At 41.2% G+C, this 24,096-nt stretch overlaps 1 protein-coding gene and 1 long non-coding RNA gene across 8 annotated transcripts in view; one reads left to right on the forward strand and one right to left on the reverse strand.

Annotated features, from left to right (window-relative positions):
* LOC127001928 (putative neural-cadherin 2) overlaps nucleotides 1–24,096 on the forward strand; it is a 118,269-nt gene that overhangs the window by 57,942 nt on the left and 36,231 nt on the right. For 2 of the 6 annotated variants that reach the window (XM_050867176.1, XM_050867178.1), the window contains exon 2: nucleotides 2,665–2,924. The exons of 3 other annotated variants lie outside the window; for them this stretch is intronic. In XM_050867176.1, coding sequence (XP_050723133.1) covers nucleotides 2,876–2,924 — 49 coding nt within the window. In that variant the 5' untranslated portion in view covers nucleotides 2,665–2,875. Of the gene's footprint in view, nucleotides 1–1,758; nucleotides 2,925–24,096 lie in introns of those variants that run through there. One more of the 6 variants, XM_050867179.1, reaches the window with a different exon arrangement.
* Nucleotides 1–24,096, reverse strand: part of LOC127001929 (uncharacterized) — a 199,392-nt gene that overhangs the window by 43,472 nt on the left and 131,824 nt on the right. The gene's annotated exons all lie outside the window — the stretch shown is intronic.

Genomic DNA, 24,096 nt, shown 5'->3' on the forward strand with positions numbered 1-24,096 from the left:
TCACCCGTGAGATTCCTCGCTACCTTGTTCGTCCCCCACTGACCTGTCATGAAACTTTAATGTGGCAACGCTGGGGAATAAGAATATTTTTCGAACAACGGCTGGACAAGGAGAAAGACAAACATTATTCGAGTTTTGCAAAAAGTGGAAACGCCGAAAACAATCACAATACACATCAGTAGAAAATCTCAACTGAAATCACAAAAAGAAATATCAAATCAAAGTAAATTAAAATCACTCAAAAGTAACGATATCAGTGATAAATGTGTGCAAGCATATAACATAATAATAATAATGATAATACCAGCATACTACATAATATTATTATTATTAATAATAATAATGATAATAATAATAATAATAATAATTATTATTATTATTATTATTATTATTATTATTATTATTATTATTATTATTATTATTATTATTATTATTATTATTATTATTATAATGAGAAATGAAGAGGAAGAAAACACGGACTTCCTGAGGTCGGGGTGACCCAAGTCAACTCTGCTCCTCCAAGAAAACCTTGAGCAAGCTGGTCGGAAATACACTCTCCTCAATATTCCGGGGCTTCCCTCCTCCTCTTTCCCTCACATTTCGAAAATGTCTCACTGATAATACTAACACTACAAATAATGGTAATACTTATAATGATAATAAAAATTATATAAAAAAACAAGGATAGCACTTATAACATCAAAAACAATAGGAATACATAATAATGTAAATACTATTATTACTGCTACTACTACTGTTTTATTTCTTTTTACTATTACATATACAACATACCTCAACACATGTTTATTTTTCCCGGCATATAACTACTACTACTACTACTACTACTACTACTGCTACTATTACTACTACTACTACTACTACTACTGCTACTACTACTACTACTACTACTACTACTACTACTACTACTACTACTACTACTACTACTACTACTACTACTACTACTAATAATAATAATAATAATAATAATAATAATAATAATAATAATAATAATAATAATAATAATAATAATAATAATAATAATACAAACGACAACAATAATAAACATTACAAATAAAAATAATATAACAACCCTTCAGTGCCGACGGCCACAAAAACAGAGCGATCAAATAGGATCCACGCTTGTTAGGGCGCAACACGTGTCGTATTTATATTCTGGCCGTGTTCGGATATCCAAACATTTTCAAAGACAAACGCATCAGTGTTTCACTCCCGGCCTGTACACGGAGCATACTAATGTACTTCGGTAATGATTTGTAGGTTTGTATTATATGCCCTGGTGTTTTTTCCCGATGTTATATAAACGATTTCACCTACATAACACTAAAAAATATATCCGGGAAATTAGAAAAACAAAAACATTCTTCTTGGGCGTAGACAAACAAACAAATAAGTAAAACAAAAATCAGATAAAGAAACCACACACTTTTTTTTATAGGAGCAGTGATTTCCAGGCATTTTTTTTTGCTGTAAAAACACACACACACACACACACACACACACACACACACACACACACACACACACACACACACACACACACATCTCCCCCCAAACCTTACAAAACCCAAGCAGTTATTGTGATTGAGCTCTGGCCGAAGAATGAGGGCACTGACGTCACGAAAGAGAGAGAGAGAGAGAGAGAGAGAGAGAGAGAGAGAGAGAGAGAGAGAGAGAGAGAGAGAGAGAGAGAGAGAGAGAGAGAGAGAGAGAGAGAGAGAGAGAGAGAGAGAGAGAGAGAGAGAGAGAGAGAGAGAGAGAGAGAGAGAGAATTATTGAAGGCACGCTTGAGGAAAGAAGGAATAGAAACGAAAATAAGCGTTGTGTGTGTGTGTGTGTGTGTGTGTGTGTGTGTGTGTGTGTGTGTGTGTGTGTGTGTTATTTCTATAAACAATAACTCTGCAAATTATTTATGGATAAGGAGGAGAGATAGAGAGAGAACGGGAGAGGAAAGGGAAACTAAATCGGATAGAGACGAAAAAAAAAAAGGGAAGAGCAAAGAGAGTCAGGGAATGCGATGAGAGACGGGTAGAGAGAGGGAGGAGGGAGAGATGAGTTTATGATTGATGAGGGAATAAGAGATGACGGAGGAGGAAGAGGAGGTAGAGGAGTAAGAGGAGTAAGAGTCACGAGTCGGAGGAGGAGGAGGAGGATGAGTGTTATATAGCTGAGGAAGCTGAAAGGGTGTGAAGGACAAAAGTAGGAGATGAGATGAATAGTCGAGTTACACACATGCACACACAACACACATGCACACACAACGCACATGCACACACAACACACATGCACACACAACACACATGCACTCCTGTACTTAGAATCTAACGTCCTGTACCCTTAACACAACACTTCTCCCTTTTTCCTTAACGTGAGGTACCAACTAAACCCAAGAAAATAATATATAATTAGTAGAATGAATACGCAAAACAGCTTAAAGCATCGATGAATTACCCAGCAAAAAAAAAAAAAAAAAAAAAAAATAAGAAAGCTTTTGGCAATAATGACTCAAACCTCTATTCATCTACGCAACAAAGTAGTTATAACTGATTACAACGACGAGAAATAAGAGGAAAATAAAAAAGCGCTTCTCTCTACACCGCATTTTATAGACTCTGATGTAAACTATATCGCCTACCCCCAACACAGCTTCATGTAAGACAGATCAGAACCACCGAGGAAACATACACTATACCACTGAAAACCACAACACCAAGACGCTGATGTGAACGTAACGCCGATCAAAGCAAAAGAAACGCCTTCACCTGGTCAGAGAAGGTAGCCACGCCCCCTCCCCTCCCCCTTCCCAAGCGCCGTCAGTTGCTCCCTACAGCCGCGCCCTCGTGACGTCTCCCGCACCATGGACCCCGCCAGGATACTCCAGATCATTACCAACAGCACGTGGATGGGTGAGTAAAAGAATACTATGAGTAAAAAATAATCTCTCGCTTTCTCCTCCTCCACCTCGTCCTTTTTCGCCTTATTTATAATAATAATAATAATAATAATAATAATAATAATAATAATAATAATAATAATAATAATAATGATAATAATTATGATAATAATAATTTCTGGATTTCTTGATGCTGATTTATTGCTTTATTAAAGTTATGTGACCAGATGATTATATTCCCTTAATTAATAGCGCTTCCTATTTTTTTTTCTTTTTTTCTTTTTAATAAAAGTTTAAGTTCGTTTGCGTGTTGAGACATCTTTTGTTCTGCAAATGAATAATAACCATAATATGACCATGACAATTGTGCAATTACTTGTAATATGTACGCACTGATATCTCGCTTCCTACTGAGCCAACTGCTCTTTTGTTAATCTCTCTTATTCGGGCGAACAAGGATCAAATCTTTAATATTAATCCACGTGTGCCCTGCCCTGCTGTGTGGCTGCGAGCCATGGACACTGAATAATGACTTGGAGGTGTGTCGATGCCTTTGGTGCCTTTGCTCTGGCCTCCTGTTGTCTCTTTATATACTTGTTCATCCTTGTGTATAACGACATCGCCTACTAAAACAAGCAACATAGACATGGCGAGGTAATATAATGCAAGGGGTAGGCGGTGGCCGAAGTGATAGCGTACTGGACCCACATTCGCCGCGTGATGGACGACGCGGGTTCGAATCCTCACGCTACCACTCGGATTTTTCAGTCACCGCCGAGTGGCTTAAAACTACCCACATTTGTTCATTCCCTTTGATACCAGCTCATAGAGACTCATCATCACACCTCGCTCCGTTTCTCACCAGCCTTTCCCTTCGTGCTCTCAACTTCGCTCTCAACTTCCCCCTCTTCCCAGTGAAACACACTGACCACCTCGCGAGCGGTGACTAAGTGAAGCGTGTTTCTGAGAAATTGAGGCTTCATCCGAACCATGTATTATATTTTGCCGTTTTAGTCAGTCAATGAAGTTATTTAGGGCATCATGTGCAACAGTTTCACCATTCAATTTAGACTGCAACATACTATTAATTTTCCATTGTAATTCGCAAATTAAGCAATAGCGCAAGCGTGTCATTCAACTTTGTTCTTCAATACATGAAATTGTGTAAACCTTCCCGTGTATCACTGTGTTCAGATATTTTACTTGGCATCATAAATCTAATTCTTCACCGCTGGTCTGTTACATTAATTAGGTTCCTCCTGACGCGAACTCCACTCCTGCAGCTCAATCAATCCTCTTGACCGAATCTATACATTAATTTGTGCCACGCATATCATCATCCGATAAAGTTTTTTTGGACATACAGCAAAATTACATAATATAATGCCATTCTGCTATCATTAATTTTCCTTTGGTTATTAATTTATAGCACACGATCATCTGACAGCTGAACTCTTTATTTTCTTATCTCAATTCACACGACAAGGCGATTCTTTTCCGGCTGGTTACCTCCCTGTTCTTAATGTCCCGAATTTCTGCTGCATTGGATACTCTACTATTCACCGTAGCTTTGGATTCCTAACATTTATATTCGTCTACTCATTGCCTTCACACCCAACACCAACTCGCTGTGCCTTAATTTACATAGCAAAGCAAATAGTTAGCAATTAGTTAACTGGCTATTCTCGATGTGCCAAGTTTGTTACGTGTAATATTATTTTGCTCGCTGAAGCGCCGCGAAGCAGATTATTCTCGTCATCCCATCTGCACCCAGCACAGGCTCCACGCGCCTCGATCCGCACGGCAAGGCAATTAGTTACCGATTAGTTAACTGCCTGTTCTTGATGTTCAGAGTTCCTGCCTCGTCCACAACACCTGCACGCTTGTTAATACCCAATCGTGTCCCTGCAGCCACCAAGTTCAATCGTTGCTTTGTGCAGACGGTGGCTCGTGTGGCCTACCTGCCAGCCATATCCCAATTAGTTACCGTTCACTCATTATCTGGTAATTAATTAAATAAAGACGCGTAAAGCTATTAATACACTGATTGTAAGTATTGGTATGTGGAGCTAACAGTATCGTAACGTGTGTGTGTGTGTGTGTGTGTGTGTGTGTGTGTGTGTGTTGCAGAGCTAAAAATGTACAGTATATTAATTGCACGCTATGCAGATATATAAATAGTGTATGTTTACCTTATGCAGAGCTCTATCATATATTGTTAGTTAAATACTGGACGATGTAGAGCTATAGTTGCCTTTTATGAATAGTATTTCCCAATGCAGGGCTTTGAACAGTCACTTCATTATCAAGGTTTCTACTGCTACGAATATTTTGCCCTGTAACTTTATCGTGTCTTTGTCGTGACGTCTTGGTACACAAATATATCACGGTACATCAGGCGAAAACTAGACACATCGGTACGCACACACAGAGGAGCGCCGGAACAATACATCTCTCCCGTCACCACGCCGGCAACACCACACAGCTTCTTATCTCTCACCGTAACCAATACATCACGTCTCCCATCAATTTCTGCCAGCGCAACCATCACCTCCCTCCCCCCCCCACCACCACAGGCCCCTCCTCACCACCAGGGCTGCAGTATTCCACGTCTTTTTCCCTCACAGACAGCATTCCCAGCGCCTTCGACCTTCGCCTCCCTCCTTCTCTTCATCTTTTCACTCTAGTCCTTCCATCCCTTCTACCAAACCCTCCTCTCTCTCCACTTCTATTTCCCTCCCATTACGAGCAAATCAGTTCTTTTCGTCTCCATTCTCTTTCCCTCCACTTTATTCAGCCCTCCTCTCTCTCACTCCACTTCTATTTCCCTCCCATTACGAGCAAATCAGTTCTTCTCGTCTCCATTATCTTTCCCTCCACTCTATTCAGCCCTCCTCTCTCTCTCTCCACTTCTATTTCCCTCCCATTACGGGCTAATCAGTTCTTCTCGTCTCCTTCCCCTTTGACTCTACTTAACTTTGTTTCTTTCATTCGTTCTTTTTCATCCTTCTTTCTCCCACCTCGTTTTTCTCGCCACCGCCAACACTGCAAGTCTTGTCTCTCATCCCAAACAACAGGAGGAATGGTTGACGCCTTTTTTCTCCGCCCTCCCTTCCTTACCACTCTCCTCTCCTTTCTCTTTCTTCATCCTTCCTACAGCGCTTAAGCCTTCTTCCTCTTCCCTCACTTTTTCACACAGTCTACACGAATTTTTACTTCCCCAACTAACTTTCACTCATATCCCATCTCTCCATCCCTCACTTTTCGAATACATTTGTTTCCCTCCTCTTCCACCAGCAGGAGCCTTCGACTCCTTTCTTCTCAGACAGGCTCACTAACGACAACTCTTCCCCTCTCTCTCTCTTCTCTCCCCCCCTCTTTCCCTCCCTTCCTTTCCTTGCCCCCAACCCCTTGATGGTGGACGTAACTTGATGATCCAATAAGTCGGGAACCTGTCAGGCCTTCCAGAAAAGGTGTGAAGATTTCCTTCCAGCAAGACAAGCAGCTCCATTATACTGGCCCGCCAGAATATACTGACGCATCGAAATGATTTCCTAGAGGTGGAGTGATGGCTGACGCGTGACTAGCAATTAACAAACGGGAGATTTTTCCATGAGTTTGCTGGCTGTTATCAGATACAAAATGTTACATAGAAGCTGTACGAATTATTGTTCAGAGTCTGCCAAAACCTCACTGCTACGTTTCTGACTCTGAATAGAGAAGTGTTAATTAGGAGATATTTATCGAACAAAAGAGGAGAAGAAGAAGAAGAAGAGAAATAAAAAGAAAAAGAAGAAGAAGAAAAAGAAGAAGAAAAAGAAGAAGAAGAAAAAGAAAACGAAGAAGAAGGACGAAGAAGAAGGACGAGGACGAACACGAAGAAGAAGAAGAAGAAGAAGAAGAAGAGGATGGACACTAAGACGAAGAACGTGCATTCCTCAACAGACAATGGGAGCATGAATGGATCTTCTCCCACCACGATGAAGATGGCAAGAATTCCTCCTCACACTCAGCGAAGGTGCGGAGGGGAGGAAGGAATGAGTGTGCGTGTGTGATACCGAGCGGATTGTCGGTTGCAAAAATATGTGATGGTGTCGAACTTTTTTTTTAACGTTTGGCCTTAAGCGCCGGTAGACTTTCATGATGAGGCTTGTTGGTTGGCCCCAGCTCGTTAGTGGCACAGGCAAGTATTTTACAGTGGCGCCATTCTTACTTAATAATGATGCACTCGTTAAGTTACAGTATATTGCTCGCTGTTTAAAGACTATACGTGAAAAATAAAGGATTATAATAAAATGTAAGTTATCCACGGCCTCAAAAATCAATCCACGGGTCTCGAAGCCTACCACACGTGTATCGGACATTACACCAACAATCAGATCATTCCATAGTAGATAATTATAGAGAATGCTTTGATATATACCTCAAGAATCTGGATCACCGTTTGGTCTTTCTCGAAAAAAAATCCTGACATTAGTTCGACACTTACGTTTATTGCGTTTGCCTCAGCTTTTTGAGAATATACATTAGACATTACGTGAAATTACTAAATAGTATAAGCACAAACTGCCAGCCACGCTCTGCTTAATAAATTACATTCTGATTATTCGATTTTTTTTTCGATGAGCTGGCGCGTCAAAAGTCTTACAAATGCCATGCTGTTAACTGATCCGCACTGACTAACCATTTTTTTCAGAAATATTTGCCGATGAATATTAGACCATCACATAAAGAGAATATTCTATACTGATCTATGGATTGTTACGGACACACGAGTAAAGGGACGCAGCGCTGATGACTTTGTTTGATCTCCTCTCCTCCTCATTAGCAACACGCCATAATTAGAGAGAGAGAGAGAGAGAGAGAGAGAGAGAGAGAGAGAGAGAGAGAGAGAGAGAGAGAGAGAGAGAGAGAGAGAGAGAGAGAGAGAGAGAGAGAGAGAGAGTGGGTGTGGGTGTGGGGGTAATTCACAACGGCCTCGTCACGTGTTGGACTCGTCATCGCCAGCCAGTACCCTCCCAGAGATAGCTTAACCAATCAATGGGTAGCAATTCTGGGACCGTCACACCCACCCATCACCCATCCCTATTACTCAAGGGGAATCACTAAACGCTCCTAGTCAGCGAAAATAAACTTGTGTGTGTGTGTGTGTGTGTGTGTGTGTGTGTGTGTGTGTGTGTGTGTGTGTGTGTGTGTGTGTGTGTTTACGGGCGTGAAAAGGCAATTTCATGTCCCTCGCCAAGTTTCCCTCAGTCACCCTCGCCAGGCACCTCACTAATCATGCCTTCTTTCCTTCTCGCAGCGGTCTTAATGCTCTCACTCTTCCAAACCTCCCCTTCCCAGCCTCTTCCCTCCTCTCTTCATCTAACCTCCAACCCCTTCTTTCCTCAGTAATTTCATTTTAATACATAATCTCCCTTTTCCGACTCCCTTTTCTTGTCCCTTTCTCCCTCTCTTTGGCTCCCGTTGCGTCCCGTTGTCTCCCTTAAGCCATCAACAAACAGAAAAGTATCTCGTCCACTCTCCCGCGACCCTTCACACACTTGCAGAATTCCTCGCCTCTTATTACCTCACATGAGGAAGTTTAATCGTTGGCTTCGAGGTGATAATTAGATCATGGGGAGACAGAGACAGAAACAAAAACAGCCAGGGAAACACAGCAACACATGACACAACACAGATTTAGAGGAAGAGGAACATGGTAATTGATCGCTGGCGTCGGGAGTCATATATTAGCTCACCGACAGAGAGACAAACACAAGGACAGTCAGGGTCTCAGGGAAGCATGAAGACACAGAGAAACAGACTTATAGGAATAGGAACATGATAACCGATCTTTACCAACTCATAGAAGAACAATCCTTATTATTTTCACCTCATATTAGGCAGACTCACAATCATACAGAAATGCACATATATGAACCAAAGAAAACGAGGGGGAAAGAACAACGATATCCGTCTATGGTGCCAAGTGCTTTCGTAGGATCATGAGGTTACATCCGGGTTCCGTCATTTCACTTTTCCCAGGTGTAGTCAGGTAGTAAGCGCACCCATTTACCAAGCAGCCCGGAAGGGAGGATAAGCAACTGGGTGAGGTGAGCGCCGACTTTCCTGGCCCGGGATTAAACCACTGCACAACGGGACACACAATTCCTACCGCTGATTGTAGCTGTTAATTAATATCCAACACGGAGATAGCGAAACAGCGGCTGGGTTTGCTATCACGAAGGTATGGCTAACAGAAGGAAGGATATCACGGAGGGAGGAAGGAAGGAAGGAAGGAAGGGAGAGAGGGAGGGAGGAAGGAAGGAAAGAAGGAAGGAAGGAAGGGAAGGAGGGAGGGAGAGAGGGAGAGAGGGAGGAGGAAGAAAGAATGAAAGAAAGAAAGAAAGGAAAGATGGAAGCAAAGAAGAATGTTTTTTTTTTTTTTTTTTTACGTGTTAGCCCACATAATGCCTCTTTCTGTCTGGTGTTCTTCAGGCCCAGGCAGGCCAGTGTGGGCGCGCGTTTTGGGCCAGGCACCTAGTTTATAGTGGCACCTCCCATCCCATTTGCCCCCCCCTCTAACTACTTTTATTGTGCAACTAGAGGGAACATGTCAGGGTGACATGTAATGATTTAAATGACACAAAGACACAAGTTCAGCACTGGTGGTGTCAGACAACCCGTCTGCGTCGACATCAGTCCCATCCAGCTAGGCCACCACCTCCCCAACCCACCAGAACGGAAGAAAGAAAAAAAGGAGGGCAGTAATCAAGAGGGAAGAGGGGAAAGGGAAGAACGGGAAAAAAGAGAAAAGAATGAAGGAAGGAAGAAAGGGATAAATAAAAGAAGGAAGGAAAATGGAAAGATAAAATGGAAGGAAAGAAAAATATGCAAAGGAAAGAAAAAGATAGGAAGGAAGGAACGGAAAAAAATATGAAGAAAGGAAAGTATAAAAATAGGAAGGAAGGAAAGAAAAGATGAAGGAAGGAAGGAAAACGAAGGAAAGGCAGCAAGGAAAAAAAGATAGAAAGACAAATAGGAAGGAAGGAAATAAAAACGATAGCAAGGCAGGAACCAAAAAAAGATAGATATGAAGGAAAAAGAAAGGAAGGAAGGAAAAAAAGGATAGGAATAAAAATTAAAAAAATAACAAAGAAATATGGAGGTGAGAAAAATATAATTATGAGACCAAACATAGAAAGAACGAAAGAAATAATGGAAAAACAAAGAAAGGAAAATATAGCGTGGAGGAATGGAGCAAGGACTTAGGACTTAGGGACCAGGGGCCGCAAAAGTGACGGGATGAATGTGTGGAGAGAAAAGATGAGATGGAAAAATCGGGAAATGGGAGGAAGGGAGAAGTGCAGAGCGTGAGGGAAACGGAGATATGCGAACACGACTGATAAAAGAAGGAGAGGAAAGAAGACGGAGGAGGAAGAGGAGAAGAGGAACAAAGAGAAAGACGAGGAGAAGAGAGAGGAAACAAAAAGGAGGAAGAGGAGGAGAAGAGGAACAAAGAGATAGACGAGGAAAAGAAAGAGCAAATAGAGGAGGACGAGGAGGAGAAGAGAAACAGAAAAAGACGAGGACGAGGAGGAGAAAAGAAAAGAAATAAAGAGGAGAACGAGAACAGGAGGAAAGTGACAGAGAGAAAGAGAAGGGGTGGAGGAAGAGAAATGAGCGGAGAAAGACTAGAGGTGGACATGACAGAAATAGAGATATGAAAGAAGAGCAATATACACCCACCCACACACACACACACACATACACACACACACACACACACACACACACACAGACAAACAAACAAACAAGCACGAGGAACATCTTTAGCTCAAAATAGTGAAATGGCGAGAAGAAAAAAAGGCAAAAAACAAACAGGAGGGAAAAGCAGAAATGATTGAACAGATTTTACACACACACGAAAAAAATAAAGATAACCAAAAAAGAATATCTAGAATTACATGAAATAAGGGAAACAATATCATAAACAAAAGGGAAAAGAAATACATGCAAGAAAGATACAAAAAAAAAAACAGAAGCAAAAACAATGATCATAAGAAATCTTGAAGAGCCTCGTAAAATGTAGGATAAGTAAACAGATGCATAATACATTTTCCTTCTCCTCCTCCTCCTCCTCCTCCGCGAAGAGAAGAGATGCAACCGTAAATACTGATAAAAATGCAAGTGGTAAGAAGGCTGAATAAATTTTGCATAGTGACAAACATGAGAGAAGAGGCGAGGTGAGGAGAGGAGACAAGGAAAGAAGTGAGGAAAGGATATGAGAAAAGGAGGTGAAGTGAAGGAAGGAAGGAGGTGAGGAAAGGAAGTGAGGTGAAGGAAGGAGATGAGGAAAGCAGAAGTGAGGAATGAAGCGAGAAAAGGTGAATGAGGTGAAGGAGATGAGGTGAAGGAAGGAGATGAGGAGAGAAGTGAGGAATGAAGCGAGAAAAGGTGAATAAGGTGAAGGAGATGAGGTGAAGGAAGGAGATGAGGAGAGAAGTGAGGAATGAAGTGAGAAAAGGTGAATAAGGTGAAGGAGATGAGGAGAGAAGTGAGGAATGAAGTGAGAAAAGGTGAATAAGGTGAAGGAGATGAGGTGAAGGAAGGAGATGAGGAAAGGAGAAGTGAGGAATGAAGTGAGAAAAGGAGGTGAAGTGAAGGAAGGAGATGAGAAAATAAGTGAGGTGAAGGAGGGAGACGAGGAGAGCAGTGAAGAGAATATGAAGTGACGAAAAGAGACGTTGAAATGAGAGAAGAAGAATGAGATGAGAAGTGAGGAATGAAATGAGAAAAGAAGGTGAGTTGAAAGAAGATGAGAAAAAGTGAGGTGAGGGAAGGACACGAGGAGAGGAGAAGTAAAGACAGGATAAGGTGAAGGAAACAGACGATGAAATGAGAAGTGATGAATGAGATGAGAAGTGAGGAATGAAGTGAGGAAAATAGGTTAAGTGAAGGAAGATGAGAAAGGGAGGTGAGATGAAGGAAGATTAAGTAAAGCGAGATTAGGTGAAGTAAGGTAAGGTAGTGTAAGGTTAGGTAAAGTAAGGTAAGGTAGTGTAAGGTTAGGTAAAGTAAGGTAAGGTAGTGTAAGGTTAGGTAAAGTAAGGTAAGGTAGTGTAAGGTTAGGTAAAGTATGCTTAGGTAGTGTAAGGTTAGGAAAAGTAAGGTAAGGTAGTGTAAGGTTAGGTAAAGTAAGGTAAGGTAGTGTAAGGTTAGGTAAAGTAAGGTAAGGTAGTGTAAGGTTAGGTAAAGTATGCTAAGGTAGTGTAAGGTTAGGTAAAGTATACTTAGGTAGTGTAAAGTAAGGTAAAGTATGCTAAGGTAGTGTAAGGTTAGGTAAAGTAAGGTAAGGTAGTGTAAGGTTAGGTAAAGTAAGGTAAGGTAGTGTAAGGTTAGGTAAAGTATGCTAAGGTAGTGTAAGGTTAGGTAAAGTAAGGTAAGGTAAAGTAAGGTAAGGTAGTGTAAGGTTAGGTAAAGTATGCTAAGGTAGTGTAAGGTTAGGTAAAGTAAGGTAAGGTAGTGTAAGGTTAGGTAAAGTAAGGTAAGGTAGTGTAAGGTTAGGTAAAGTATGCTAAGGTAGTGTAAGGTTAGGTAAAGTAAGGTAAGGTAGTGTAAGGTTAGGTAAAGTAAGGTAGTGTAAGGTTAGGTAAAGTAAGGTAAGGTAGTGTAAGGTTAGGTAAAGTAAGGTAAGGTAGTGTAAGGTTAGGTAAAGTAAGGTAAGGTAGTGTAAGGTTAGGTAAAGTAAGGTAAGGTAGTGTAAGGTTAGGTAAAGTAAGGTAAGGTAGTGTAAGGTTAGGTAAAGTATACTAAGGTAGTGTAAGGTTAGGTAAAGTAAGGTAAGGTAGTGTAAGGTTAGGTAAAGTATGCTAAGGTAGTGTAAGGTTAGGTAAAGTAAGGTAAGGTAGTGTAAGGTTAGGTAAAGTAAGGTAAGGTAGTGTAAGGTTAGGTAAAGTAAGGTAGTGTAAGGTTAGGTAAAGTAAGGTAAGGTAGTGTAAGGTTAGGTAAAGTAAGGTAAGGTAGTGTAAGGTTAGGTAAAGTAAGGTAAGGTAGTGTAAGGTTAGGTAAAGTAAGCTAAGGTAGTGTAAGGTTAGGTAAAGTAAGGTAAGGTAGTGTAAGGTTAGGTAAAGTATGCTAAGGTAGTGTAAGGTTAGGTAAAGTAAGGTAAGGTAGTGTAAGGTTAGGTAAAGTAAGGTAAGGTAGTGTAAGGTTAGGTAAAGTATACTTAGGAAGTGTACGGTAAGATAATAAATAATAAGATGAAGTCGAGTAATGTAGGGTCAGGTACGGTAAGACAAGGTAAGATAAGTTTAGGTAAGGAAAGGCTGGTTAAGATAAGGTAGGGTGAAGTATGGTAAGGTGAGGTAAAGAAAGGTAAGGTAAGTAAAGGTAAGATAAGGAGAGGTGAGATAAAGTATTATGAAGATACGTAGGACTAGTATTCTTTTTTACACATAGCGCTGCTAAGCTCTCTTATGGGGCCTTTCTTTCTGACATAGGAAAGAACAATGCAATAGAACAACAGGACAATAAAGTTTCACGTCATACACGAGAACAAGTGTGCCGTTTCTGGCATATGTCGGTCGCCGGGTAAGCTTTAGTGCACTTTTAAATTTCATCCATCTGACAATTTGGCCATAAAAAGGAAAGATTCATGAAAACAGTTGAGAAAAGAGAAGAAAGGTACAGAGAAGTAAGGCATGCGGTGGAGGATAAGCTAAAGGGTGCCCAAGGATCTTCGCGGATTTACGGAAACTACAAGAGGTCAGACACCCAACATGTAGTTTCTGAGGGTTAATGATTCAACTTCCGCTCTATCCCACCAATCTATTTAACATCTATTTAAAGCTTCCAGCCTTACATGCTGGATATGTTTCACTCTGCGGGCTTTTTTTCTCATTTAGTTTTGGTCTTGAGCAGCTTCCTTTACTCATGAACTACCCTATTGGTGAAGCATTTCTTTCTACCAGTTTCCTTCCTGGACCTGCATTAATCCAATTTGAACCCACTGGAAAGCGGAGAGGTGAAGGAACAATACGAGGAAAGGTGAGAGGAGGGATGAAGACGTGGAAGCATATGCAGGGAGATGAGGGGAAGAAAGTAAGGGAAGGGAAATGTGAAGACCACGAAAATTGAAATGACGAAAACAGGGGATGTGGATAAAGAATGAGACGAAAGGTGAGTTCAGTGAAGTTTGAGAGGAATATAAAGTGAGGCGAGGGGAGGAAGGTAGAAGACAGAAGGAATATAGTTGTAGAGTGCACGGCGGTGGCGGCTACGACGTTCACACACACAGAGAATTCGTCCCCGTCGAAGTTTGATAACGAATTAAGTGACTTTCCCCAACCAATAAAACCGTCGTCTGCCGCGATCTCGTGTGTGTGTGTGTGTGTGTGTGTGTGTGTGTGTGTGTGTGTGTGTGTGTGTGTGTGTGTGTGTGTGAGTGTTTGAAACTTTCTACAAATATTATCCTTTTTCTCTTTTTTTTCGCATTTAAGTTTTTGACACTAATTGTTTCCGTTTTCTGCCACTCTTTCTTTACACTAATCTAATTTTTCGCTAACAAACGACTTTACTCACACAGCTAAGCAATTACATTCTCCCTTTGCTTTTAACTTTATTATAACTCGCACGACCTCTTGACTTTTTATCTCAATGTTCCTTCTCGCCTAATATCGAAACAATTTCCTCGCCAGGCAAGGGAAACATAACTACTTGTGAATATATCCTTTTCGCACCTTCAAACTCTCCTTAAGTATTGAGACGACAACTTCCATACAGACGGGGCCAAACTTACAGCCATAAACACATCAGCAGGTTCAGCAGGATTTCTGTTGCTAATGTTTTTTTTATGAAAGTAAGAGAAAGAGTTACCAGGAGCAGGGCGCGCGTGGGGTTACGGTGGGAGTTTGAGTACGCTGGTGAAAAGGAAAACAAAAAAAGAAAGAAAACGAGAAGGTAGCCATGAACGTCCACTGCTCGAAATACCTTCATCGCAAAAGGAATATAGGATAGAGCATTAAGGGTTGGGTAAGATGGAGACGGTGAGTGCTTTCAATTAGGTTCGTACAAGAAATACAGACCAACATTACGGCGAAGGAAAGACAAGCAACAAGCAGCAGAGATTAATAAGCTTTAATACGATTCTTGTTGCTAATATTTCTCTGATAAGATAAAGGAATAAATAACTGCATTGTTTCGGGTATAACTAGACGAAGGGTGAAACTAACAAAAAGCGGTAAGAAAATAGGCTTAGAATGACTTACATCGCTGCTGTAACTTTGAAATATAGAAGGAAGACGATAAAATGGAGCTCGTGAATTTGAGTATAGTGAACTAACTGCAGTACTGGCTGGTTCAACTCGAAGGAATAACGAAAGTGACTTGCAGCGGTGATGAAGGCAAGGAATGATAAATGATAGCTTGGGGGACTGAGTAAGGGGAGATGAAAAAGGCAGGGCAGTTGGGGTGAGAGGGAAATGCGTTGCTCGGGCGGTGAAGGAACAAAAGGCCGGGAAAGGGTGAGCACAACAGAGGAAAGGGAGGAGAGGGGTGATAAATGGCAGGTAGTACGAGAAGGAGGGCATAGAAAATGGTGTTAACTGCGTGCGAGGAAGCCAATTGCAGTGACGTGGAAGGAAAAAATCGCAGGAAATGGTAAAAAGATTGGAAAGAAGAGGGATATTGATGTAACGACGGCAAAAACAAATATGAAGGGAAAGTGTGCAGACAGAGAAAGGAAGAAAAAGAAACCAGACTAAAGAAAAAATGGAGTAATGAAAAAACGATCTTATGTGCTGTAAAGAAAGAAAAAAAATATGCAAGGAAGGAGAGTGTACAAAGGACGAAAGAAAAGGTAAAAAGAAACAGGAGATAACAAAGAACAGATAAGAGTTATGGTGAACAAGAAATTTATGAAAAGAAAGGATACAGAGAGAAGAAGGAAAGAAAAAAAATGAAGGTAATAAAGAAAAGACGAGAGTTATATTGAAGAAGAAAATTATGAAAAGAAAGGATGCAAAAGGAAGGAAGAAGGAAAAGAGAAAAAACTTGAAGGAATAATAATAATCTGAGGGCAACAAAGAAAGAAAAGAAGCTATATTGAGCAAGAAAATTATGAAAAGATGCAAAGAACAGAAGGAAGGAAAAGAAGAAAACTTGAATGAATAATGAGAATCTGGAGGTAATAGAAATGACATGTTATATTGCACAAGAAAATCACAAAGAAACAGGATGGAAAGAAAAGAATGAGGGAAAAAGGGAGACTTGAAGGTATAGGAAGTTAATAAAGGAAAAAGAATAACTATGCTGAAGAGGAAAATCGTGATAAAGAAACGATACAAGAGGAAGAATGAAGGAAAAAGGTGGAAAACGTGAAGGAATAATAAGTTTCTGGTTAACGAACAAGAAGAAAATAACAAGAAAGAAACCCCATTGATGAACTAAAAGAGAAAGGAAGGGAGGTAAAAATGAGAAACTGGAGGGAGAAGGAGGTAAGACTTAAAGAAAGGGAGGAAGGTAAAGATAAGAAATGGGAGGGAGATAGAGAGAAAGGTAAGAATGGGAAATAAAGGAAGGGAGCAATAAACGAATCAGAAAGGAAGGGCGATAAAGATGAGAAAGTGGGAGAATAAGGGAGAAATAAGTACAGAAGGAAGGAAGGTAAAAATGAGAAAATGGAAGAAGAGAGAAAGATAGAGAGGTAAGAATTGGAAATGAAAGAAGGGAGCAATACACGAAGAAGAAAGGAAGGGCGGTAAAGATGAGAGAGTGGGAGAACAAGGGAGACACAGGTAAAGAAGAAAGGAGGTAAAAGATGATAAAAAGGAAGAAGGGAGAAAGATAGGAAGACAGAGATGAGAAAGTGAAAGAAGAAAAGAGTAATATGTAAAAGAAGAAAGGAAGAGAGTGCGGTAAAAATGAGAAAAGAGGGAGAAGAAGGGAGGAATAGGTAAAGAAGAAAGGGAAATGGAAGAAGGGAAAGAGATAGGAAGATAGAGATGAGAAAGCGAAAATAGAAGGAAGTAAAAAGAAAAAGAAGAAAGGAAGGGAGGGCGGAAAAGATAAGAAAGAGGGAGAACAGAAGGAAAACAGGTAAGGAAAGGCAAAAAGATGAAGATGGTAAGGTGAAAGAAGAAGGGAGAAGGATAGGAAGGTAAGGATGAGAAGGTGAATGAAGGAATTAATAAGTAAAAGAAGAAAGGAAGGGCGGGCGGTAAAGATGAGAGAGAGGGAGAACAAGGGAGAAAGAGGCAAAGAAGAAAGGAAAATGGAAGAAGGGAGGAAGATAGGAAGGCAAAGACGATAAAATGAGAGAAGAAGGGAGTCATAAATAAAGAAAGAAAGGAAGGGCTGCAAAGATGAGAGAGAGGGAGAACAAGGGAGAAAGAGGTAAAGAAGGAAGGAAAATGAAAGAAGGGAGGAAGATAGGAAGGCAAAGACGATAAAATGAGAGAAGAAGGGAGTAATAAATAAAGAGAGAAACGAAGGGCTGCAGAGAGAGAGAGATTTACATAGATAGATTTACATAGAAAATCAGACCACACAGACCCCATGGTCCAGACTTGGTGGTCTGTCCTTAAACCTAAGTGATTTTACATTAATCAGAAGACTCCAAAACGTTGCATTTCTACTCTAGTTGATATTAAGTTGAAGGAAGTGACGGTCGAGCTTATTTTTGAAGGAGTCAATCGTGTTACACTGGACCACTGACGGTGGGAGCTTATTCCATTCTCGCACTACAACGTTGGTGAAGAAAAATTTGGTGCAGTCTGAATTTACTTGTCTACATCTGAGTTTTACGCCATTGTTCCTCGTGCGCAAAGTGTCATCGATCATAAACAATGTTGATCTGTCTACATTCGTGAAACCATTAAGTATTTTAAAACATTCGATCAGTTTTCCTCGGAGGCGACGTTTCTCAAGAGAGAACATGTTAAGGGTAGAAAGCCTTTCTTCGTAGGATTTGTTGCGCAAGGAAGGATAATTTTCGTTGCCCGACGCTGAACACCTTCTAATTTAGCAATATCCTTTGCATGGTGAGGAGACCAAAACTGTACCGCATATTCCAAGTGGGGTCTGACTAAACTGTTGTAGAGCGGGAGTATTACATCTTTATTCTTAAATAAAAGTTTCTTTTAATGAAGCCCAACATTCTGTTCGCTTTATTTGCTGCATCGATGCATTGCTGTGAGAATTTGAGGTTTGACGCGATTTTGACCCCAAGTCCTTGACGCATTGAACGCTTTTGAGTTTAACGCCGCGCATTTCGTAATCAAACTTTTATTCCTCGTTCCAACTTGAAGGACCTGGCACTTGTCTACGTTAAAGGGCATCTCCCATCTATCCGACCAAGCTGAAATTTTGTGCAAATCCTCTTGGAGGCTTTGCCTGTCTTCGTCAGTGAGAACCGAGTTACCAATCTTTGTGTCGTCTGCAAATTTACTAATGCGGTTATTGAGTCCAACATCCACGTCGTTGATGTAAATAATGAAGAGCACTGGGCCAAGAACCGAGCCCTGAGGGACGCCACTAGTGACAGGCGCCCACTCTGAGTTAAATCCGTCAATCACTACTCTTTGTTGTCTGTTGCTCAACCAATTCGCGATCCATTGGTTTACCTGACCGTCAATACCTATTTGTTTTAATTTGTAAAGTAATTTATGATGCGGGACTTTATCAAACGCTTTCTGAAATCAAGATAGACTACGTCCAGTGATTTGGTTACGTCATAAACAGTGAAGAGGTCGTTATAAAAGGTTAATAGATTTGATAGGCAGGATCTTTTGTTTCGGAAGCCATGTTGTGAGTCCCCAATTAATGAGTGGCTTTCAAGGTAACTCACAATTTTGTCTCTAATTATGCCCTCAAGTAGCTTACCTACAACCGAAGTTAGACTAATGGGCCTGTAATTACCTGGTACTTTTTGTCTCCTTTCTTAAAAATCGGTGTCACGTTAGCCTTTTTCCAATCTGAAGGACAATGCCTTGTCGCAAGGACATATTGAATACAGTTGTGGGTTGTGAGGAGAGTATTTGGCTCTTTGTTTCTTTCAGCAGAGTTGGATATACTTTCTCAGGTCCAGGACTTTTATTTGTTTTAAGTGATTTGAGGGATTTAAGGACTTCATCGGGTTTTATTTCACAGTTAGACAATGCATGCTCGATTTACATTAGTACTGGTGTTGGTGGTGGTGGTGGAGGACTGTTATTATTAAACACCGAGGAAAAGTAGTTATTTAATAGGTTTGCAACGTGTTGGCTGTCAGTCACTAGTGCACCGTCGCTGTTTATTAAAGGTCCAATTCCACTTCTGATCGCCTTTCTGTTGTTTATGTAACTGAAGAAGGATTTCGGATTATTTTTACAGTTGGCTGCAATATTTTCTTCATATCTACGCTTTGCCTGATGCACTAATCTTTTACTCGTCGCCTTGCATCATTGTAAAGTCTAATGTTTTCGGGCGTGCTTTGGTCTTTCTTTAACCTGTAAGACAATTTTCTCCTTGACTGAGTGTTTAATTTCGCTATTAAACCAAGGTGGACTTTATTAGTGTTAATTCGCTTCGCACAAGGGGACAAATGTGTCCTGCTGAGTGAGTAAGTGATTTTAAAGTTTAGCCAGGCGTCCTCTGCATTGCCGTCATCTGATAGTTGCATATCTATTAGTTTTCGTCGGATTTCTACGAAGTTGGCTCTTTGAAATTGGGCACCTTAACTTTATTTTCAGTCACCGATGTTTGAGCTCTAATGTCAACGCGCACTAGTTTATGATCGCAGGAACCGAGGTGTTCTCCTACCGTGACATTACTGACTAGGTTATCTTGGGTCGCTATAACAAGGTCAAGTATGTTATTTTGTCGAGTTGGTTCAGAAACCATTTGGCTTAGATAATTTTCCTCTAGAAATTGAATCATTCTATGGGACTCACCTTCTGTACCCGACAGTGTCGCCCAGTCGATATGGGGGAGGTTAAAGTCTCCTAGTATCAGTGAGTCGCTGTTATTAAGTGACTGCCTTAAGACGCTGTACATTTCAAGATCGCCATCAAGTGATTGCCCCGGAGGCCTGTAAGTGACAGATATATTTAAATTGACTTTTGCAATGTTTACTCGCACGCACAAATGTTCAACGTTACTGTTTCTTGGTGTTTTGTCAGTAGGTTGCAAGTAGCTTTTGACAAAAGGGCGACACCACCCTCACCCCTTACGATCATTGTTGAAGAATCTGTAGCCATCTATGTTGTATTCGGAACTTAAATCAATATTAGTGGTGTCGATAAATGTTTCGGTTATAGCAATTACGTCAAAGTTTTCTGTCAGAGCAAGACATCGCAGTTCATCAAATTTGTTTCTTAGGCTACGCGCATTGAAACTAAGGACTCTTAGGTTATCTTGAAGCTTGGTAATAGAGTTACTGGAGGGTTCAATGTTACGAGTCTGTTGCGGTGTGAGGTGTCTATTTACACGGGCGGGATGGAAGGACGTGGCTGAGAGTCGTGTTTTTTTGTTTGGGGGTTTAGTAAGGCGGTGTTTTGGAGCCTTCAAATCTTGGCCCCCCTGATGGGGACAGGTGTATGCGTCCCTGAAAAGTCTACTCTGGCCGTAGAAATCGTTCCAGGCGTTAAAGAATTTGACGTCAAGCTCTCCGCAGAGAGTCTGCAGGCGGTTGTTGAGGCTGAAGGCCTTACTGTAGAAGTCGCCCTCATCCCATGTCCGTGGTAGAATTCCTGAAATCAAAATATTAGGGGATTTAGTCTTATACTGCTGGATGAGCCTACGGTACTTGTCCAGCAGTTCCTCAGACCGGGTCGTGGTGACGTCGTTTGTACCTGTGTGGAGAACAAAGAGTGAGTCATTAGAGGCCTCAGCGGAGACCTCGTCCAGGGCAGCTGTGATGTCGTCAACACCAGCTCCAGGATAACAGTAGTTACGCCTACGACGTGGGACTCTGCCAAAGTATTATACCACCTGATGGCGAATCATAGAGTCACCGACCAAGAAGGTGCTCTGTTCCTCGTGCTCCTCCTCCAGTATGGCAAAACTGTTGTAGCAATGAGTAGGATAAATGGCTCTAGGGCGGGTCTGGCTCCTCCTCTCACGGGGTGAAGCATTCAGCGTCAGCTCTACCGGTTCCTGTGACGTGCCTTCTTCGGAAGGTGGCTGGGCATCGAGTGCAGGTGAGGAGGGTGATGAGGCGTCAATTGCAGGAGGGCGACGATGTTGGACTGGATAAACTCCTGCAAGGTATCTACAGTACTTGATAGTTCGGTGATCTACTTCTCGCAATCCGTTAGCCTTTCGTCATGTTGACGGAGTCTCGTTGCCTTCTGCTGAGTCAACAGGCAGATCTTGCAGACGGTCGATCGTCCTGAGAAGAAATGACCAGAGAAGTTTCCTGGCAAGTCGAACATTTCTTTAGCGCCATCTTGGTAAGGAGGAGGTATCTATATATTTGCTTTTTTTTTTCTCGTAGGGCAGAGGGACGCGTGCGTGAATAAGCGAGAATAAGTGAGAGAGAGAGAGAGAGAGAGAGAGATGGGAAGGCGTAGGGAGATAGGGATGGAGGGAGGAAGAGGGGAGAGAGAGGGTGGGAACGAGATAGGGAGTGAGGAAGGAGAGACAGAGAGGGCAAGTGGGGGTAGTAATGAGAGAGAGGGGCAATGGAGAGGGGAGAGAGAGAGAGAGAGAGAGAGAGAGAGAGAGAGAGAGAGAGATGGGAAGGCGTGGAGATAGGGATGGAGGGAGGAAGAGGGGGAGAGAGAGGTGGGAACGAGATCGGGAGTGAGGAAGGAGAGACAGAGAGGGGCAAGTGGGGGTAGTAATGAGAGAGAGAGAGAGGGGAGGGGCAATGGAGAGGGAGGCGAGAGAAGAGGAGGAGCGAAACGAGAGGGAGGGAGGAGGATTACTGGTCTCTGGGGAATAATCTGGTCAAGTCAGGTCAGGTAGGTCTGAACACCTGCGTAGGGAAGCGGCGTCGGAGTGGAATCTGGAAATATATAAAGAATGTGGCGGAAAGAGTGTAACACTGTGTTTTGTGTATAGGTGTATATATGTTTTACAGGGCGCTACTGAGAGAGGGTAGATACAGGCGGAGAGAGGTAGTAAAAATAAGGGCAATACTTAATCCTGTCCAATGAAGCACGTGGGCGCACAGCAAACAGCACACCTCTGCGGGCAGCTAACTCAGTTGACATATAAGCAGTACACGACGCGAAATAGCACACGGCACACAGCACAGCAAGATCTACAGTACAATTCAGTACAGCACACGAGGGTGGATTCGCAAGCGAGAGGTCACGGAAGTGGGAGCGCGTGCGGTTTGACCTCTCGGGGTGAGGGCAAGGCGCTGACTGGGGCAAGGCGCTGACTGGAGCAAGGCGCTGACTGGAAGAGAGAGAGAGAGAGAGAGAGAGAACAAGGGAGCAATATGTCTCTGGTCAGCGTTATAGGGAAAGCATCCTTTAGCGTCAAGCACAATCCCAATAAATTCCTTCTGACGCGTATTATTTCACGGGAGAAGAATGATCGACGCTTTTTCTCGAGGACGGGCTGCGGGGAGATTGATTTTGCTTGTGTCTGAGGGTAATGGATCCGGGAGCGATATTAATGACCTCTCTGTACTCAACCTCTTCTTGCCTAATCTTCCTTATATATTTCTATTTGAAGTTAGGTGTTTTTTTTTCCCTTAGATGATAGCCTTGAGGGAGGGTTAATTATTTTACGTGTATAAGATGGTAATGCCTCCAGAAATGTTACTGTTAGCGCTATTAGTTAATTTATTACTATTATACTTATTATTATTATTGTCATATTATTATCATCATTATTATTATTATTATTATTATTATTATTATTATTATTATTATTATTATTATTATTATTAGTAGTAGTAGTAGTAGTAGTAGTAGTAGTAGTAGTAGTAGTAGTAGTAGTATAATCATTTTTACTAGTATAATGATGATGATGATGGTGATGATGATTAAATTACCATTACTTTATTACCATCATGTATTTTTCTTTAACATTTGTCAAAACTGTAAGCACACCTCTTTAGCTTCATTCTTACAAAGGCAGGCTCTGGGGATAATGCTTTCATATTTAAATTTCAATGACGTTACTGCATCTTTTCTATATTCATTTTCTTCATATATCGTTTCTCTTTGATTTTTATTTCTGCTGAGATTCCTTTACTGACTCCCTGACAAAGCCTTTCCTCGTATCTGATGCTAATGACGCCGTGATTGTATTTAATGACGCTGATTATTAAGTTGTATTTCAGTTTCGTTTTGGTTTGGGTTAATTTCATGCACAGAATCCATTAGAAAATTCAAGGTTCAGATTTTTCTTGCTTCTGATGGTGATGCCTCCAGTGGCGTTATTAATGAAGCTACGGTATTCTTAATTAGTTTTTGCTTCGGTACGTTTCTCTGTAACTGATTTCAAACATATACTCATTAAGTGACTTTTTCATTCCAAAACTTTACTTGTATGACTGTATTTCTTCTGGGCATAATAGTATAGACGATGATGTGATAGTTCTTATATATTTATTTTCTTGTGCATTACATATTTTCAGGCATAGACTCCATTAGTGTTTCTCCCATAACTAATTTACTAATCACTGATCTTAATGTCTCCGAGGCCATGCAAGACGCTTCTCAGTTTCTTTCCATATATATTCTGTCTCACGTCTAATATTAAAAAAACAAGTTCCATTTTCAATTTTCTATTTCTGTTTCTCTATCATAGCTTTGTGTTGTTTGCACATTTTTCATCTTTTTTTTTTACTTTCAAATCGTTTTTTTTAATCCCTATAAAGATTTCTTCATTCGTGTTGTAACTGGAGTATTTTCATTTATTCCTATATTAAAATACTTGTTCAGCATGTCTTTTTTTTCAGAGACGACTGTCTATAACTGTATTTCAACTTTGAAGGAAAACTGATAATGGCGAGGATTATTTCTTTCACGTTGAGTCATTAATATTGATTACCGTCTGTTTATTCCGTCAGATGTTTTCCTCTGCTCCCCCCAGTGTTCATCCATCACATTATCTCACCCCTCCACTCGCCATTCTTTTCCAGCTTTCCACAGCCATTCTTTACTGAGGAGTTTTCTCGCTGTCTGTCAAGGGATTGGTTGAAGCTGTGAGATTAGTTTTCATCGCTGAGACTCATACAGGATAGCTAAGCGGTGGGTCAC

The sequence above is a fragment of the Eriocheir sinensis genome, chromosome 22 (genome assembly GCF_024679095.1).
Source record: "Eriocheir sinensis breed Jianghai 21 chromosome 22, ASM2467909v1, whole genome shotgun sequence".
NCBI lineage: Eukaryota > Metazoa > Arthropoda > Malacostraca > Decapoda > Varunidae > Eriocheir > Eriocheir sinensis.